This window comes from Populus euphratica, unplaced genomic scaffold, assembly GCF_000495115.2.
Source record: "Populus euphratica unplaced genomic scaffold, PopEup_1.0 scaffold50.1, whole genome shotgun sequence".
NCBI classification, from domain to species: domain Eukaryota; kingdom Viridiplantae; phylum Streptophyta; class Magnoliopsida; order Malpighiales; family Salicaceae; genus Populus; species Populus euphratica.
Genome location: NW_011499870.1, coordinates 1635837 through 1656284, shown reverse-complemented (window position 1 = coordinate 1656284; position 20448 = coordinate 1635837). Strand labels below are relative to the sequence as shown.

General features: G+C 32.4%; 2 protein-coding genes across 6 annotated transcripts; both read right to left on the bottom strand.

Annotated features, from left to right (window-relative positions):
* Window positions 1-6728: 6728 nt before the first annotated feature.
* LOC105127145 (TOM1-like protein 2) lies at window positions 6729-12571 on the bottom strand. 4 transcript variants are annotated; one of them, XM_011028301.1, is made up of 11 exons: window positions 12386-12571; window positions 12211-12322; window positions 11746-11824; window positions 11087-11185; window positions 10881-10994; window positions 10521-10681; window positions 10269-10350; window positions 9762-9847; window positions 8864-9064; window positions 7758-8248; window positions 6729-7594 (listed from the first exon to the last, which is right to left on the bottom strand). In XM_011028301.1, the coding sequence occupies exons 2-11, from the start codon at window positions 12309-12311 to the stop codon at window positions 6984-6986; spliced, it is 2025 nt and encodes a 674-aa protein (XP_011026603.1). In that variant the 5' UTR covers window positions 12312-12322; window positions 12386-12571; the 3' UTR covers window positions 6729-6983. The 4 variants fall into 4 exon arrangements, with proteins under 4 accessions (XP_011026603.1, XP_011026602.1, XP_011026605.1 ...); XM_011028300.1 differs by having other exon boundaries at window positions 12211-12355; window positions 12400-12571; XM_011028303.1 differs by having other exon boundaries at window positions 12211-12363; window positions 12408-12571.
* Window positions 12572-15810: 3239 nt separating this feature from the next.
* On the bottom strand, window positions 15811-19244 carry ADCL (D-aminoacid aminotransferase-like PLP-dependent enzymes superfamily protein). Of its 2 annotated transcripts, none has more exons than XM_011028297.1 (5): window positions 18928-19244; window positions 18733-18779; window positions 18215-18393; window positions 16820-17493; window positions 15811-16241 (listed from the first exon to the last, which is right to left on the bottom strand). In XM_011028297.1, exons 1-5 carry the CDS (start codon window positions 19124-19126, stop codon window positions 16150-16152), a joined length of 1191 nt encoding a protein of 396 aa, XP_011026599.1. In that variant the 5' UTR covers window positions 19127-19244; the 3' UTR covers window positions 15811-16149. The 2 variants fall into 2 exon arrangements, with proteins under 2 accessions (XP_011026599.1, XP_011026601.1); XM_011028299.1 differs by lacking the exon at window positions 15811-16241 and adding an exon at window positions 16262-16741 and having other exon boundaries at window positions 16789-17493.
* Window positions 19245-20448: the final 1204 nt, after the last annotated feature.

Sequence of the window (20448 nt, the reverse complement as noted above, 5' to 3'; positions counted from 1 at the left end):
AAAGCCTAGAAGATTATCCAAATTGGCAGTGAAGGATCAAAATGACAAGTGAAAAAGTTGGAGGATCAAAATGTATAAGATTGATAAAATTGACGACTCAATTTTAATTGACAAAGGGGTCCATTAGTGAAAATATTTTTATTTTGGGTAAAGAAATACAAATTTGGATAGGTAAAGACTTAATAAGAATTTTGGAAGGTTTAATTATTTTATTGAGGACTTAATTGAAAGAAAAAATTATTTTTAAAGTTAATTTAAGCTTTAATTATAAAAAATTAAAGGCAGGGAGTCGAAATACAATTTTACAAAGTTAATTTAGTCAAATCAGGGGCTTCATTGCATAAATATTAAATTTTAATTAGCAATTAGAGACTTGATTGAAGAAGTCTAAAACCAATAACTATACTGAAAAGGATGCATAATTGTAAGGGTCAAATTGAAAAAAAAATTAAAGTTTGATGGTCAATTAAGTTTTCAAGTGCACAAATTAGAAGCCAATGACCAAGATAAAAATGATGTTGAACTTTGAGGCTGATGATTGAGTTTGACAGGGATGAAATTGCATGAAATTAAGAGTGCGACCACTGTTTGGCTTCGTTTTAACAGTTTTGGTTGATCGAGTGGGTGCTTTTAGGCAAATGAATGTGACATCTCTGATTACTTCTAGGTTATAATCATCATCATTCAATTGAAAAATACATTCTCTATAAAGATCAGTTACTCATATCAAATATTTACATCTTATTTTCTTCAATAAACTTAACAACATCTTATTTCTAATCATTCATCATTACATTTTCAGATTCTTTGTTGATTAAGTTGGCACCATCAAACAAATAAAAGTGAAGCTATAAACTTCTAAATTGAGCAAGAATAGATCCAATTGAAGGTATGCTTCTCATCTATCAAGTTCAGGTGGTCTCCAATGACGTTAGCATTGAAGTTGCTTAGGCAAAACCTCGAAATTGGTCAATTTAGTTAGCCTTGATTAGGATACTCATTTGTTCACACTTAGAAATTCTCATATAGTTCTTATTAAGGGTCATAAATCATTCATCCCAAATTAAAAGGTGAGGAATGCATGCCTATCTCTGAGTAAAACAAAAGTACCTTAGAAAATTTGTTACAAAACCACCAACCCAAAACCATTGAAGGAAAGAAGTTCTTGTTGTTAATATTTTTCTAAAACTCTTTTATTTTGATTAAAAAGCTAAGTTTTGATCAATTAATGTTTAAATTCATCAAGAACCCTATCAAAACCCTATAAATAACCCATAGAAATAAAAACAAAGGAGAGAAAAAACATAAAGAAACACACTATGAAAAGATCCTAGTATGAAGGTTCAAAAACTTTACATAGACGGTCTAACAAGTTTTGGAAAGAAAAGATGATTAAAGGATAAAAAGAAAGAGAGAGAGAGAGAGGAGAAAAACAGTAGTCTATAACCAGCAAGCTTAAAGAAGGTATAACCATGTAAAAGTTCAAGAGTGGAGTCAATATGGCTTGTCTATTCATGTTTTCTTAAAATATAAATCTTTTTTTATGTTATTTGAGCTTATCTTATATTTTTTAGTTTGATTTTGGTGTTGGAATAATATGAATTTTTTCAACAAAATTTATTTTGTTTTTGTTCTTGTTTTAAGCTTGCTTTAGATTGCTTAAACTTTTGTTATAATAGTTTGGTTAAGTTTTGGTCAATAATATGTTGGTGAGGCTTGCACTAAAGGTATAATTCTTGGTTTTTATGCTTGTTTGATTTTGTGTTTTTAGCTCAATGACATGTTGATGATGTATTTGAGGTATTTTGATTGGTGTTTGAATATATTTTGTAATAAAATAGTAAGTTGTTTTTGTTTGTGGGTTAAAAATTTTAAAAGCATTTTAATCAATTTGGTGTTTTTAATGCAAATTTAAAAGTATGTTTTGACATATAGATGTTAAAAATGTCAAGTTTTGAATCTAAATATCATAAATATGTTTATTGTTTAGCTTTAGTAGTTTTGAATTTTTTAACTTCATGCATGTTATTGATGATTTAATGTTATTTGTTACTTTAGATTTAACAATGTTTAGTATTGGTAATGTGGTTTGTGAGGACTAAAAGCAGTGTGTTTAGAGGCTTATAAGGTTATTTCCAGGGTTTGATAATGCTGGGCATATCTAAGAATTTTTCTAGGTTCTAAGGTGATGTTCTCCATGTTCTTGGGAAGAACATTGTCTTAACTTCATGATTTGAACCGGTCTTGATTTAATTTCTTGTACTAAATCATTTAAGCAACTTGATTAGTACATAATTTAGGGTTTATTTGTAATAATAACAAATTTATGAGAGGTTTTAATCATACAATTTCTATTTTGAACCGAAACTTATTTTGATAAAATTATGTTGATTATTTGATAGTTGAAGTGAATGAATTTAGATTAGAGATCTTTGCATGATTTATAACATATCTATGTCTTTTGTTTTATTGTATCCGGTTTGATTTGGTATCCACGTTGTTTGGTTTATCTTGAGTGTTCTTCATATTTATAAGTTGTTCTTGTATTTTATTTATAAAAAAGATGAAAAATATTTTTTAGCATTGTTTTTAGAAAATTTCTATACATTTTTTTTTTGAATTTACAATAAGTTTATAATAAGTATATACTAAATTAGCAGACCCTGATAATTTAGTATATACTTTTTAAGGATGACACTTGTAAAAATAGAATCTACATCTTGTTGTCTTTTCACATGGTTAAAAACCTTTTCCTAAAAATAATTTTTAAAAGTTATTTATTTTATATGTTATTTCTCATTACACAGATTGATGAAACTGACATCACCACCACAGTAGGTAACAATACATATTTTTCCTTTTTCACCTAGCTTTAAAGGACCATACATATTTTTCCTTTTTCACCTAGCTTATTTATCATTCTATCCACATCCTTCTAAAACACAAAGAAACTCTATCAATAATTTGGTGCATCTTTAAATTTGAAAGATAGTGAAATTCACTTTTGAACTTTAAAATCAAGCCTAACAAAATTATAGTTTTGTGCATCTTTAAATTTGAAAGATAGTGAAATTCACTTTTAAATTTTAAAATCAACCCCAGCAAAATTATTCCACAATTCAAAAGAAACTCTATCAATAGTTTTATGCATCTTTAAATTTGAAACATAGTGAGATTCACCTTTGAACTTTGAAACCAAACCCAACAAAATTATTTCACAATTCAAAAAGAAGCTCTATCAATTGTTTTATATATCCCTATATTTGAAAGTTATCTTATTAACAAAAAATTCTTTCTAAGAATTTATTTCAATTCTTCTAGAAAAATCATAATAAAGGATGTAAAAAATATTGCCTCTAAATAAATATTTCTTGAACAATTACAAATTCTCTTTATATTTGATTTTAATATAGGAACATTAATGGAGAAAATAATTGTTTCTTGATTTTCTACCTAAAAATTTCTTACAAAGATCACAAACTAAAGGTTAATCAGAGTTCTCTAGAATTTAAAAGATTTCTCAATCCTTGGCATATTAAAGAAACATTTACAGTCTCTTATAATAAAGAAGAAGACTTTAAATTGTCCAAAAAAAATAATGAGCTAGCCCTTCCTCCTGCAAATGAGAAGGAGAATCTATGCCCTTTCATTCCACAAAATATTTTTAGCATTTATGTTTCAACTCAATAAAAAGTGGTTGTATTATTAGAGCATTTTTTTTCATCAAATGACAAAAATAGAGCTATTAATTACCAATAGCTGTTATTAGACATAAGAACAATCTTCTTCCAATAATTTCTAGAAGGAAAAAAAAAAGGTTGGGCTTATTCTAAGTTCATAATTAAATGAATTGTTACTTTTAATGAATGGGGCTAATCTACATATTTAGATTTCTTATTAACTTTCAATTTTCCCTAAAAACTTGTAATTATTCGACTATTTCAATGTGTAAGAAGAATCCCTAACATATGATAACAATGTTGGTAGGCATAGTTGGTTCATCCAATTCCAGTTATCTCAAAAATCTCAAATCTTTTCTAGAATGGTTTTAAAGTTAGTAAGTTGGTGTTAGAAATATGGAGTCTTCTCAATTCAAATACTAGTTTCCATTAAACTCTTTTTGAAAAAATATATTAAGGCTAATAAGTTTATTTTAAAGCTTGTTAGTTTTATAAGTCATCTCGAATTTCTTGGATAATCAAGTGGGATTATTAAGTCTTGGATCAACTTGAAAACAAATTTTCCTTCACACATACTACCTTAATCTTTACGAGGAGAAAACTGATCAAATGATGGGATAAGTTTAATTTTTTAATGATATAAGAGCTTTTCATAGAAAATATCAATCCTTTCTATAAAGCTCAAGATCCCTATACTTTAAAGAACTTTTTAAAGATCTTTTCCTTATCTCTAAAGTAAGAATTCATGAAATAGCTTCTTAAAGACCTTTTTTCTCATTTAAAATAGGTTTCAGTCGAGTTTTTACACTCATTTTTTCAGGTAACCAATCCCTTTAGTTTTTTGAAATTCAATTTTAGCACCAAACTTCATTCTTTAATTTTTCAATCCATTTTTTACGAGAGGAGAGAGAGAGAAGCTTGCTAAATTTTGATGTAGAGAGAAATTTATATTTGATGATGTTTCCAATCACAAAAATAATTGATTTTGGTTTCAATTGATTCCATTTCATGAGGGAAGTTTGACCTAACTAATTTTGTTTATTTTCCTTACCTAATGAGGTAAATTTCACCACAAGAATCATTTTAGTTTTGAGTTGCTTTTGGTTTTTTTAGCTATTTTTTGCATTTATTTTTTATGGTCACATATAGATATAGATTTATTAAGATGTTTGAGGTGTTTTTTTGAGTATTTTTGGTAAAATATGTGTTGAAAAATGTTTTTTGAATTGAAAAACCTGAACCCTTAAGTTTTCAATGACTTTTATTGTTAGAATCTGTAGAAAACAGATAACGCGTCATCTGTTTTTTTTTTTTTAAAAAAAGCAAATAACAAGTCATATATCTCTTTAAAAAAAAAAAAAAAAAGGCAAGCCTAAACATGTGGGCTAAGTTGTAAGGTCTGCGTGTGTTGTCTTGGTTTTTTTTTTTTTCCCTATTGGTTCAAAAGGAATACATAAAACTAACTATTGAACCCAACTGAGTCTATTATCTAGGTAACATGTTTAATGGGTTAATTCATGATATTCAGGGTGATATTTGTTTGTCTTTTTTATTTAATACTTTTTCTATCCCTCAATTTTTAAGAAAATACAATTTTATCATTTGCCATCGATAATCTAGTTTTTATTTATTTAACTATTATCTGTTGTCAATGATCTACTTTTGTTATATCAACTCCATGTGCCTATTATGATTTTTTTTTACTTTGAAAAACATATTGTTTCATACAAAAAAATATCATGTGCTTTATTTTTTTATAACTAAATAAAAAAAATAATTTTCAAGATAAAAAATATATTGAATTTGATGATATGTATTACTTTCTTCACGAGTTTGCTTGGTTGACTCAAGCTCACTATGTTTTTCTTCAACATTAAGTTAATTTAGAATTAAGTTTTTTAATTTGTCTTTTCAAGATTATCCCCGTGAGTTTTATAAGTTAGCCAAGTTAATTCAAGTAGGTCAAATATTTTTTCATCTCAATATTAAATCAAAATATCATTTAATTCATGGTTAAAATTTATTTCTATTTTTAGAAGACATGTTACCAATTCCTATACATTTTTTTTATATGCTAAAAAATGTTCTTGTTATGATACAGGTCAATGAGCAAGTCTTCTGGTAGATATTGTGTAGTTTTGTTTTTTAATCTTTTAATTTTTTATGTTATTTATTAGGTGGTTCAATAGACTTCGCTTTATACAATAAAAGATAGTGCTTTTAACTCTTAAATCTCAAATATAAATCCTGTTTTATTTTATTTTATTAGACAGTCCAAGTTATACAATAAGAGATGGTCCTTCCTTTTTGAAATCTTTCAAGTCTAAATTAAAATTAAACATCCCTATTGCACTGTATCCAGAATGGAGCTAAAATCTCCAAGGCGAAATCCTAAATCTTACAATCCTACTTCAAGCATGCTTTAAAATGTTGCTATATAGAATACCAACGCCCAACAAATAAAATGTGCAACCTCCTTAAAAGAACACTAAAACTGTTTTGGTTTCAGCTTTTTTATTTGGAGTTTACATGGGAGTGTAATTATAAATATTTTTTATATAAAATAATATTTTTTATTTTTTTAAAATTAATTAAAACATTCAAAACATATATAAAATTAATTTTTAATAAAAAAATATTTTAATATCACTTCATTACAGCTATCTCAAACATCAATTATATCGTTGTGAAAATTGCCATGACAACTTACAAGATGTAAATAAGGTGACAGTCTCATCAGTCCGTACTCACTGTTTGCAATTGTCAGGAAAGCAGGCGTAGAGACTTGAGAGGAAAGCCGTCAGATATCATGTGCCGAAACACCCTTCCACGTTCCACCCTCGGGATAATCAAGACAACAGTACACAGCACTGCTTGAGGAGACTGAAGAATCAAGCTCGTCAGTCTGGAAGCCGAAGGGTAATAAATATTCACACGAGCCCTAAACTCTTGAATTCAATAAACCACCTCCTTGGTTTGCATTTTCAATCACTCATTAACTATAAAGATTATAAAAATAAGGGGTTGGGGGGGGTGGATTGAGAGATGTCTTCCAATAAGAAGTCCGATTAAAAACTGTTGAAAAAAAATCCAAACTCAGAAATTCAACCTGATTGAGAGCATCAGTTTTTTTTTTTACCTCTCTCTACAAAGAATGTACATGATTTCCAAACAAAACCCAAATACGGGACCCCAAAGAGACCAAATGAACATATATATTGAAATTAAGGGGGGGGAAATGGAAAAGAAGAAGCAAGTTGGTGAAGAAAAATATTTAAAATAAAAATGCAACCAATCATGTTATCACAAGCTACCAGCTCTCCCAGGAGCGGATTTCCCTGGCTTGAATTTTGAAATATCTACTAGGTCTCCAAATAGCTTATCCTCTGGCTTGGAAGGCTTACCAGACGGCACATAAGGAGTTGTTGAGACCTGGTAAGATGAGTTTCTCAGGCCATTGTCATCTCTAACAGATAGTCCATTCATTCGCTGTTCAAGGTAATGTGTCCCTTGCTGCAAACCATACCCATATGCAGCCATTTGGTTGCCGTACACTTGTTGAGGATACATAGAGGCCATCGGCCCAGGTTGCATTGGCTGTGGATACATACCCATATACTGCCCTCCCTGCATTGCATGAGGATTCATGCCCAAAAATTGATTGCTTGGTGCACTCTGATTATTAACTGCAGGCAAATGGCCGGTTGTGATTGGCTGCATGTACATACCCACCTGTTCATTACCCACTGGTTGGGGCCCGTGATGGTGCATACCACTAGGCAGTGGTTGTGAATGCGTGACAGCCATCTGAGGAACTTGCATTGATTGAGGGTATTGAGCGCCTGTCACTGGGCTTGTGTCTGCTGGCTGAGCTTCCCAGGGAGGTGGAGGCAGCGATCCACCATTTTGAGCACCTTTAAACATCCCAAGATCAAAGCTTCATGAATTTTAATGCAATAGAAGTAAAGAGTAAACCTTATTCACTAAAACAAGCAAAACCAAGAGTCTTAAAAGCCAAGAACAAGAAATTTTATTTCACATGAACAAAAATTAATTTGAAAATAGAGGCGTGCGTACCATAAACAGGTGAGGCCAGCTGCTGTTGCTGCTGGGGAAGATGTCCATTCCATGCAGGACCAGAGGCTTGCATGTATACTGACTGCTCATATCGTGGTGATCCCATATTAGGGGCATTTCCATTCCTGTAAACACCAGCATCTGGTGTTTGAAAATTCTGTTGCTGTTGGAATTGTGGAGTCAAAGAATTGGTTGGTCCAGCAAGATTCGTACCCTGCATATTGACTGCATTTGGAGCATTGTTCCCTTCAGAAAACATGTCAAAAAGAACAAGTGCATTCTGCTGTGACAGAGGTGTGGTTGCCTGTGCTTCTCCAACAGGAACAAGAGCCAGAGAAGTCTCGGCCTTTGGTGAGTTATAATCATCACCACTCAACAGGTCCACTTTGGTATTGGCTGCTGCCGGAGTAGTTGGAGCATTAGTTGCAGGAGGTGCGGGAAGCAACAACTGGTTTAGTGTTTGAGCCCCTGCAATAGAATTTGAGGTTGATCTGCAGAAAAATTCACTCACGGCTCAATTAATATAAATCTCAAAATAGAATTTTACAAGTCTAAAATTTCAGCTTCAACTTTTGAGTTATAAATTCAAAAAATATTAAACAATTTTCATACACCATTTTGACTTGACCAGTTCAGAATTTCATGCCAACACCGATTCTTTTTCTGGGGGGGTGTTGGTTGGAACCTTATGTTTCACAAACTAATCTGAAGGCTGTCAAATGATTATCAAATGTGTTACTCCATAAGTAATTCTTTGAGTTATGAATTCAATATCCTCAAAATCATTGGTTAATTTTAGCAGACAAGTAGCACAATACATCTAACCAGACTCATAAAATGTCCCAGGGAAGCTCAACCTCACAACCACAAACACATAATCCTATAAGCCTACCATAACAGACAATGCACTTCCAACACAAAGAAAATAAAAATAACAAAAACTTTGGCAATAAGATGACAGCACATCATCAACGAACAACCAACATGATTGGATGAGAGCTTAGCCATCAAAACACTTTAATTAAGGCCATCAATTCATGTATAATTCATACTGCTGATCTGGTCAATTACTATAGATATGGAACAGTTCGAATAAATTTGCTTACCCCCCATCAGGCTGTTTGCCCTTATTATCTCCAGTATCAACTAGAGGAGCACCAATATCTACAAGTGCTCCACTAGATTCAGCTTTCAGTTTTTCATCCTGGACTGGAACAGGAGTTCCTGAAGAAATGGATTCGTGCCTGGCAAGTACTCGCTGCAAGTCATCATTCAATGCTAATCCTTGACACAGCAGTGATTCATCCCTGAAAAAGACAGTTCAAATTACTAAGCGAAACATGTCAACAGAATTCCACCTTGCATTTGATAGAGATAGTGGGTTCAAAAACCCAATATTCAGAACCACCTCATCTCATTCTATTTGTTATGCAAATGACTAATCTGGTGAACTAGATAGTCACTCCAATGTTGATTTGGCAATAACAGGCACGACAACTGACAGGCATCTCGCCCCAGTCATGAAGATTTACTTAATGCAGTGAGACCTATGCAAACCCGCTCAGCATCAGTTCAGTCATTATCTCACAACAAAACATCACATCATGCCATTAAGTTTAGAAGTTATCATGTCCTCCTTAGATTCAAAAAATAGATTTGCGACTCCAGGACATCAGAATCCTGCCAAACACCAAAACAAACCTGACTCTAATGCCCTCCTCACCCTGATAAAGTATACAAAGATTTGTTGGCTGTTGATTTATAGTTCTATTAATTTAGAAATTTACACGGTTTTGGAAATATTATTTAGGATTTATACTATTTTCGACTTCACTGTTACTGTGACTATTTATTATTTAATCTTAAGAAGGATTTCGCTGTTACCTTATCCTAATTGACCCCAATTGCTATGGAAATCCATGACAAGAGCAATTTCAAAACTAGGACAAACTGCCAAACATTATAGAAGGAAACAAAATAAGAAAAAGGAGGAATGGAACGTACGAAGTTGAATTAACAAGATGTACCACTCTTTGCTTGTATGTACGACATTGATCCACTAGGTCAACAATAACCTCCTGCCTAATCCCCTGCAAATTGAGAAGAAAAAATTACCGGTTTAAGAATTGAAGACGACCTTAAGGATCTTGATTCACATAGAACTAGTTTACATCTGAGTAGAAGAAGTTTAAAGCTTGATACCATGCAATTTATACATTTAAGAACTAATATCTGCACCAGAATCAAAATGAAAATTTGTTGACTTTAAGCAAGCCCACAATAAGTTTTTAACTACCCAGGGATTGGAAATGTACCAGTTTAAGAATTGAAGATGAGCTTAAGATCTTGATTCTCATAGAACTAGTTTACATGTGAGTGTGAGAAGTTAAAGCGCTTGATTGCAATTTATACATTTAAGAACAAATATCTGCACCAAAATCAAATTGAAAATTTGTTGACTTTAAGCTAGCCCGCCACAAGTTTTTAACTAACCAGGGATTGGAAATGTACCTCTTTGTTCCTTGGATCTAATGCATTTAGCATCTCTGATAGAACATCCATTATACCCCGAGCATTTTGAATTTCTGTCAAGCTAGCGAAAATAACTTCAAATTAAAACAAAACACACATCTTAAATAATCACTGAATACAACCACACCACAAGGGATAAAATAAATGTAATGCAACCACCATGACTAAGCAGAATGAATGACTAGTTCATGTTCTAAATATCCTAACAAAAGTTGGATATTTAAAACATACCTCAAGGTTGGGAACTCTGACTCTGCTGGAGATTCAGCTGCTCCTTGCGGATACTCAATATTGCGCAGATTTTGAGGATACGATGACAAAGGCTGTGTTTGAGGAGGTGTGAATAGAGGTGTGGACCTCTCGGACCTGGGAGGGAAAACTGCCCCAGCACGCTGATATAGAGTAATTCACTTAGAGACGCAAACCAAACAGGCCACATTATGATAATTGGGAGTGCTTGTGCAACAGAATATTGGCAATGAAATGGAAAAGCCATGCTTGTTTAATGATTCATAATGAAATGAACAACAAATTGTTCAGCTATGCAAACTAGAATCAATATGGCTGAAAGGAACATCAAAGGAGACACACCAACAACTCTTGGTATGCAGCATAATATTGCGGATATCTTGCCCTTGCACCACCAAAAGCTTCTTGCCAAGTATCGACCAGAACCAATATCTTCTCTTTGACATGAAGGTCAGGCTACAATTAAGCATATCAAAAACTATGAACAATTTTTACAAAAGGATAAAATTACAAGATGGGTTAGCAACCAAATTGTCCAAAACAGTCACCTTTTTCTTAGCTATTCTGACCATCTCATGAAGAAGATCTTTCTCTGCCACATGCATATGTACAATGTCCCCACAGTTCTTTATGATTGTCTCTAACAGCTAGAAGCGCCCAGACCAAAATTGAAACAAACTTAGTCCTCTGGAAACAGAGATGTTAAGAAATGACAAGAAAAGTGACAGAGTTACTCTATGATAAAACAGGGGCGTACAATTTATACTAAAACAATAGCAGCCAAGATAAATTTACTAGCTTCTATACTTGACCAAACCACCACTCTCAAAAAGAGAATTACAGTGCACAAGGTAGTTTGACTTCATTTTCCAATATCATACCAAGTCAAAAAAAACAAATGAATCTCAGACCAAACCTGAATCCGCCCAGTACAATCAGATCTCACCTTTCTACCTCAATCAAACACTCCATAATACCCTACATAAGAAATTGACAAATTTGTACACTGGATTGCCACTGCACTTGCTCATATTCTAAAACACAAAAATCTCTCCCGATAAAACCTAGCATTAATCCAGCTACCCTTTTAGAAAATAAAAAATGGTAAGCAGAACCGTGATGAAACCAGCATGCTAGAAACTATATTGCACTTGTATCACAAAAACAGAATAAAGTACAACTGATATCAAGGCGTCGCGAAGCTTACTGTTAGGGAAAGTAGCTGAACTTTTGAATTCCTACTACCAAGTTTCTTCTTTATTCCCTTGACAACGTCCTTCGCTTGCCTGATAATCCAAACCAAACCAAAAACTTCCAAACTTAAGCAATCTTAACAAGTTCTTAGTGTTTAGCTTAGCCAAAATCTAGCTAAATCCATAAAACCTACATTTAGATTGAGAAGAAGCAGGCTTTTTCAATTTATTAAAAATGAATATAAAACAAGAGACATTAACAAGCCTTAAAAAATTATCACACAATTCAAAATATATAAACTTTGTCGTCAATTAATCAGAATTAACTGTTCGATCAAATTCGCTTGATTCGTAGCAAATTATCGAACGAAGAAAATATATTATCCAAAGCAGCAACAAACTAGGAAAAAAAGCAATGAATTACCAAAAAAAAAACTTAAAAGAGAAATAAAGAGAGAAGAATCAAGTGCGGCGCATACGAAGGGTCGCGATTGCATATATCACAGATCTCGATATTCATAGCCCAATCAGGCCCGATCAGCATGTCGCTCGTGGCTCTTTCCACCATAGCATTCACCATCTCTGCTTTTTCTGTTTTTTTTTTTTTTATCAAAATTCCTTCCACCGGAAACCACTTTCCTGACAAGATCTCTTTTCTTTTTTTCCCGCCGGAAACCACTTTCCTGACAAGATCTCTACTCAATTCCGGCGCCTAAATTCCGGTAAATAACCTAAAGCACTCTCTCTCTGTTAGGTGTTTCCCTCCTCCTCTCTATCTCTCTAGATCATTTCTTAATCGAAAGGTTTCTCTCTTAAAAGTTTCTCTCTAACAGAAAAATAAAATAAAATAGTTTGTTTTATTTTATTTTATTTTTGTATAATTTTTTTCTTTTTTAAATTTTCCTTATTTTTGTTTTGTATTTTTCCAGTTTTTCAATTGAATTATTTGGGGAGGTGGGTTTTAAAAATGGCTGACCATTAAGATGATGACACGCGTGGGAAGAGGTGACGTAATTAGTGGAGGTAAACTACATTATGACCCTGCAAGATCTTATAATATTCCGAATCGGGTCCTTGTTTTAAACTTCCTATTATTAATCCAATTATTATGGTCCTAAAGAGAAATCTAATGCAATTTATGTCCATTCCATATAATGTTAAAAAAAGGATTTTTCAATTTTTTTCTTATTTTTCTTGCATTTTTTTCTTTCCATTTTTCATATATGTGATATTTTTTTCTAAAATCTTTGAATTTAAAAACAAACAAATAATAATAATAATAATAAGTAGGCTTAATCACATTAGTTGTTATGTGTAATTCAGTGATAAAATAATTTTTTTATTTGAAAATTTGTGTTATGTGTTTGAGTGTATCATGTTAGATTTTAGACTATTATACATTATTTAAATTTTTTTAATTTCACTAATTTACAATTATATTGAATTTCTACTACTCATTAACTAAAATTATTTATAACAAAAATCATGTGATATAATATAATGATTAAATAATCTAGTATAATATATAAATAAAAAGAATATTATAATTCAAAGCATGTCCATAAAACTCATATAGTAAGGTATAACTTGATAAATGTTTAGTAATTGTTCTAAAACATAAGAGAAACAAATAGAAAAATTAAGATAAAATTAAAAATATCAAGAAAATTATATTTGGTAATGGTGCATCAAATACCATGAAAAATAAAAACAATGATTTTTTTTAACTATAAAGACAAGAATCTATTTGAGTATGTTTAATAATTTTTATTTTTTTATTTTTAAGGTGTTTTAAGTTACTTAGTTTCTTATATTTTTTTATTTTAATGTATATTATGTTTCTATGTGGGTTTTTCAGTAAATTGAATGATAACTATCTAGCAGTCAAGGGTTAATTTAAGACATATTATAAATTAGATGATTAAATAAAGAATTATCATCTAATAGAGACTGAAATGGAATATTCTTAATATATATAGGGACTATAATACGCTTGTTCTTGAGATGCCCGCGTTGATCGGCCGGCCATTCACAACCCAACGGTTTTTTTTATCGTTCATGCGGTGATTTCCACGGGGTTTCGGGCCATTGTGAAAGCAGCATTGAATTAACCCACCTGCTGCACGTTGATGAGAGTTGCATGCCGTTAAATGACATCATGTTACACCATCGAGCATGAAGTAATAAAGAAAGTTTTGTATTGATTAATACTGGAGTAATTATTATTTTTTAAAGTATTTTGATTATAAATATATTAAAATAATTTAAAAATATTAAAAATTAATTTTTTAAAAATACGGTGACGGAATGTTTAGCAATAACTTCAAAAGGAAGAGAAATAAGTGAAAAATTAACTATTTAAAGAAAAAAAATAAGATTTAAAAGGTTAAAAAAATAAATAATTTGATTTGATTTGATTTTATAATAATAATACGCAAACCTAAGCATGGTTACCAACGTTCAATTTTAGCTGATTTATATTAATCAGATTTGTTTAATAATAACAAGTAATTTTCTCGTTAATATAATTTATTAACAAAAACACGATGTAAAATAACATTTATTTTTAAACCATACTAATTTTTTGAAATTTTTTAAACTGTTTTATTTTTTTATAATTATTTTTTAAAAAAAATTATGCTTTTTGACATCAATAAAAATAATAATTTTTTCTTTACTTGTTTTGGGATTTTAATTTTGAATGTTTATAAATATATTAAAATAAAATAAATTATTTTAAAAAATTATTTTTGATATTAACATATTAAAATAATTTAAAATATTAAAAATTAATATTTTTTAAAATTTTTTGTTAAAAACACGGTGACAGAATGTTTAGCATTAAATTCAAAAGAAAGAGAAATAAGTGAAAAGGTAACTATTTAAAGAAAAAAATAAGATTTAAAAGGTTAAAAAATAAATAATTTAATTTAATTTAATTTTATAATAATAATATGCAAACCCAATGGTTACCAATGCGTTCGAGCTGGTTTATATTAATAAAAAATTTTCAACAATAATGATTAATTTTCTTGTTAATATAATAGAAACATGATGTAAAATAACACTTATCTTTGAACCATATTAATTTTTTTGAAGTTTTTTTTAAACTGTTTTATTTTTTAAAATTTTTTTGTAATTATATTTTTTTTAAAATTGTGCCTTTTGACATCGATAAAAATAATGATTTTTTCTTGACTTGTTTTGGGATTTTAATTTTGAATGTTAACATTCAAAAGAAAATGCACTTGTCAAGTTATCAATTAAACTAAAAGTATATATGGTAATGTTTGTACAGTGTTTTTGTAATAATGATTTTTAATTGAAAATGCATAAAAGTAATCAACTAAACGAAACTTGTCATTTGTCAAAGGACAACGATTAAACAATATGAAATAAAGTCTTTCGTCCTATGATTAAAGAAATATAAAGGTCGCCTGCTCCCGGTCAGACTGCTTTGCAATCTCAACGGACAAGAAAGTCTCCTGCCATCAGACCTCATTAAATAATAGCCTAACATGATAATGACATCTTTTCTGTTCAAAAAAAGAAAAAAACAATGGCACCTTCCGACGCATGGAAGAAGCATATCACCTCTTGCAAGGCAATGGCCTGGAACTATACTGGGAATTTGAGGCCTGTGAGTGGATGCTCCGCTCATTAGCTTTCAGGCACAAGCGTCCACCATGTGTTGATGCAACCTTTGTCTGTTTCTCTGATTCATCAGTATCAATTCCATAGCCATACATTATTTTATTAGATGCCTTATTATGGGGCTTTTTTATGGAAGAGTTCCAGTAATTTAGCTGGACATGGACATACAGCAGAGCCCCCAACGAGGTGGTTATGATCAAGGACATTCTTTCGGCAAGAGCAGGTAGGGCTGGAGCCAGATTTACTCTGTTTTCTATATTTTCATGAAAATGACTAGCCCCCCACTTGTAATTTCTTTTTAAAAAAATCCATTTAATTATGTTTTTCAAGTGATCCAGATCCTCTGATTATCTTGCATCAAGCAAGTATATCCACTGCAGGTCATTTTGCAGGATGAAAGAAAACCTAAGCACTGCACATTAATGTACCCTTCACCTTCTTTGATAACAAGGAAAGGGGGGAGATATGGATGTATTTCTTTGAAATGTAATTTGAAGCTGACTGTAAATTGCAGTTTTGAAATTTGGATGCTGGATCCACCAAACTATACAGCTACATCAGATGCCTTCACTCTCCACTGGAGATAGTGAGCCCTGAATAAGCAATTCGAATCAATTTATTTTGTTACAGAAGATGGTTTAACTTGTACACAGAAAAATATGTAGCTCCAACATCAAGCTCCACAGCCTGTGAAAGGAAAAGCAGCAGTATTTTGTCGTTGAAGTCCCACTTTGCAGCGCCAAAGAAAGGAAGAAATAATGGAGTCAAGGGACCGGCACTCGGACTGCAGGGGGGCCTGATTTCATGTCCTCTAGTATAAGAGCCAAGAGAGCCCGGGTAATGGGTCCTTCTTTGCCTACAAATGAATGCACGCCAAAATATAAATTTTAGGAAAATGATAAGTTTCCACCTGCATTGGTTTTCAAATATGACAAGGTTCCCCCCGAAATATAAATTTTAGGAAAATGGCTTGCATAAGGGACAGAATGAAATGCAGCGCACTTGGAGTGAAAAATAAGTGGCAAGGCAGTGCAAAGAGGGAGAAAGTATAGTACAATCATTTACCAAAGTTTTCCAGTCATGTGCTTCTGTGAATTTAGCTTTTGTGAGCTTCGAAAGGGGCCTACAATGGAAGATTTATGGTACAGTGGATGCACCAAGGTTTCGGCCATACAAAAAGAAAACTCAGCAACAAGAAAACAGTCATGCACAACTTTCATCACGGCTAAAGAGCCACCCACAATGGATGGCATCCTATTGATTTAATGGATAGTACCCTTGCTTTGTACTATGAATTGAAGAGAAGCAAGCAAAAATTTCGATCAATTTTATAAGGTTCTGAAAGCCATGTTGGCTCAATATCAACCTAGCATCATGCTTGCATGTAAAATTCAGCTTGAAGGATGCATAGTTTATTGCAGAGAAGTTTCTTACCATCACCAATGACCTGATTGTCCCACTGCACCACAGGGCGAACAAGTACTCCACTGCCAATAAGCATCATCTCATCTGCTTTCTTTCCTTCCTCTACAGTCACATCATCGATCTTTATTCCATGGAGTTTACCCTCCTTTACCAGTCCCTCTGCTAGTGTCAAAACTCTCTTAGCCGTGCACCCACTCAAAATTTTGTCAAAGGCAGGCATCAGAAGGTCTTTTTCCTTGGTAACAAATGCCACATTCATGCTGGGACCTTCAGCAACGAATCCATCATTATCCAGCCAAATAGATGCATATGCACCATTCTCTTCTGCTTCCATCTTTGAAAGTGCATTGGGAAGGTAATTTACACTTTTTACGGTGGCAAATTGCGGGGGTTTTATTGGGACTGATGAAGTTACTACCTTGATGCCTCTTGAATCACGTGGAGACTGATCTTGGATTACAATGGCATAAAGAGCTGGCTGATGGCAGTCAGATGGAGATAGTTGGAAATCACCAGGTCCTGCCGAGAGCCAGTACCTTAGTGATCCTGTCTTGCACTTTGAAGCACTCACTGTTTGTATGAGTATTCGCCTTATATTTTCCCTATCGAAAGGGAGATTGATTTTGGCCAAGGACGCTGACCTTAATATACGATCAAGGTGTTGGTCAAATTCATACAAGTGCCTGAGATGTGGTAACAGATGAGGATCTTGATTAGCAATTAATACTTGATTGATAGCTAAGTGAGGAATACTTGTTCAAATGGAAATATCAATGATTCATCAACATATCACCGCATGTTTTCCTTTTTTCAGTTGCCAAAGCAGTTTAATTTTCTTGTCCTTAAAATTTAGAGGATGATTGTTCCATCATATGCATTGCAGAAATGTTCGAAGAATCATATGAAACAGGGAGGTAAAATAATATACTTGAAATACAATGAGGTTAAAAATGCAAATCTTAGAAATTGTAAGGTTGCACAAAATCAGCATTTTAAAGGAATATTGAAGAACTTGGAAATTTAACTGTTTCCTGCAAAACTTCAAGAGCTTGCAACCATTTAAAATGTGAATCAAGCTTGGCAGATACAATAGAATCAAGAGTTGAATTAGTGGAGCCAAGAACTGTTTATACTGTAAATGTAAGACATTGTCACATTGAATCCTTAGAAACTTAAACATAATATTATGCCTGTGCTTTGCTATTTGAGCTTTTGGAGCATTGGTAGTATAACAATAGACTTAGAAACATGAAATTCGTTTACAGGTCTTGGTAGTTCAATGGATGCAAACAGCATAGTACTATTCCTATTTTATGAATAACAAAATAACTTCGAATGGTCTATAATAGTATTAGATTATTCAAGAAGAAAGGGTAATCCATCTGAAAAGTAAATTATACCAACCCATCTACTATTGCAGCAGTATCAAAGACACCATGTCCCCTGTGTACCATGTGGTCATCCAAAGGTATCACCATGGCTGATGTATCTGTTGTTATTCCTCCAAAAATGCTAGAGTACATGGCCAAGAATTGCTGCTTTCCTTTCTGATTTTCTCGGTTTTTCTTTAGCCTTTCAAAAGCCTTCAAAAACATATATATAAACGGCATTTAACCAAGCCTTCCCCTTCTCCATTTGCACCAAAATGGAATCAGACCAAAAAAAGTTTCTAAGCAATTAAGGAATACATCTTGACCTTTAATTTTTAATATAAAACAGAAATGTCTTCACTAACACCAAATTAAGCCCAGATCAACAAAACTATGCAACTTTTATTCACTATTATATCATCTCTTTAAGGACTGATCAATTTTCACCAATCTTTCTCCATAGCACAATTTAAAATCTACTCTTATTTAGCAGTAAAGTACAGTGAACCGTTTATTTTAAAAAAAAGAGAGTGCGGGAGAGAGAAGACGAACCTCTGAGCAGGTTAGGATTGGAACATCAGAGATTTGAGTATTAGAATCTGTCACCGCAAAGTAAAGACATTAGTATTAAATTTCTCACTAGTCTTTACATTCTATAATTTGTAGAGTAGAAATTGAAATCTAAGGAAGCCAGTAAAGGATCACATGGCATGGTGACTGGTTGAATTTTCAAAGAACACAACTTACCAACCAAAGCTTCAGCTTGATGAGAGCATCTAGCAATCTTCATTTTCCCAAACAACCCATGTTGTGAAATCAACCCAAGTCTTTGAAATGAAAGATTTCTCGGTACAAGACACGAATTATGCAAGTGATCAGGCAGATTTATGCTAGTATTTGGGTGTTGAAAACTGGGTTTTGGCAGAGAAGTTGAAAGAGAAGCCATGGGACCACAACCTAGTGAGAGAGTTTCTTCAAACTGCGGCCTGATCGTAGGTTGATGGTGGTGCTGATTAGTGTTTTAAAGTTCTGTGCTGGTGACTTCATGTAAACGGATTCCAAAGGAAAAGACAATGCTAGTGTATAAATTGGCCGGCGGAGATTTATATAGAAAGGATAAACTACAGTTATACCCTCTTACTATTTTATAAATTTCGGTTTGGTCCTTCTCCCACTGATTTATTAGCTCAGCCCATCAAAATTGCAAGCAGTCTCTCCCCTCCCATGGTTCCTTCTCCCACTGATTTACCGACTCAACCCATCCAGATTGCAAATAATCTTCCCCACCGTGGTTCCTACATAATTATAATAAAAAATTATAATTAGAGAGTCAGAGTATGGTGAAAAACAAATAATTTCAATAAATTTTATTTGATGAGAAATTATGCAAGTGATCAGGCAGATTTATGCTAGTATTTGGGTGTTGAAAACTGGGTTTTGGCAGAGAAGTTGAAAGAGAAGCCATGGGACCACAACCTAGTGAGAGAGTTTCTTCAAACTGCGGCCTGATCGTAGGTTGATGGTGGTGCTGATTAGTGTTTTAAAGTTCTGTGCTGGTGACTTCATGTAAACGGATTCCAAAGGAAAAGACAATGCCAGTGTATAAATTGGCCGGCGGAGATTTATATAGAAAGGATAAACTACAGTTATACCCTCTTACTATTTTATAAATTTCGGTTTGGTCCTTCTCCCACTGATTTACTAGCTCAGCCCATCAAAATTGCAAGCAGTCTCTCCCCTCCCATGGTTCCTTCTCCCACTGATTTACCGACTCAACCTATCCAAATTGCAAATAATCTTCCCCACCGTGGTTGCTACATAATTATAATAAAAAATTATAGTTAGAGAGTCAGATTATGGTGAAAAACACATAATTTCAATAAATTTTATTTGATGAGAGAGTTGTATTTACATGGTGATTTACATCTTGTTTTTTTTTATTGGGTCTTAAAGATATTTTTGAATCAGGTTAATCATTCATTTTTTAGTTGATTAGATGGTGATTTAATAGTAAAAATAGGTTTTCTGAGATCTTGTGGTTTCTATTATGTGTTTTTGAAAAAAAAAAGTGAAAATTAAGGTTTTTTTATCCTTTAGAGCTATTATTTAAATAACAAATAATATGTTACTTGCTATTTTTAAAAAAACAAGCAAATTTATTTTTAAAAACAAAAAAACTTAGGAGGAAAAATCCCCCACACACCTAGTCTCTTTTTAAATATTCAAACATGATAGGTCAGTATATAATTCTAGCCTTTTTTATTAAAA

Coding starts and splice junctions, on each gene's coding strand:
- LOC105127145 (XM_011028301.1), bottom strand. CDS start 12,311: ATGGTGAATGCTATGGTGGAAAGAGCCACGAGCGACATGCTGATCGGG. Junction 9,848..10,268: donor TAGATCCAAGGAACAAAGAG/GTACATTTCCAA, acceptor CTCAATTTGCAG/GGGATTAGGCAGGAGGTTAT. Junction 8,249..8,863: donor GGCAAACAGCCTGATGGGGG/GTAAGCAAATTT, acceptor ATTTTTCTGCAG/ATCAACCTCAAATTCTATTG.
- ADCL (XM_011028297.1), bottom strand. CDS start 19,126: ATGGCTTCTCTTTCAACTTCTCTGCCAAAACCCAGTTTTCAACACCCA. Junction 18,780..18,927: donor TCAAGCTGAAGCTTTGGTTG/GTAAGTTGTGTT, acceptor TTGCGGTGACAG/ATTCTAATACTCAAATCTCT. Junction 17,494..18,214: donor ACTGCTGCAATAGTAGATGG/GTTGGTATAATT, acceptor ACCACATCTCAG/GCACTTGTATGAATTTGACC.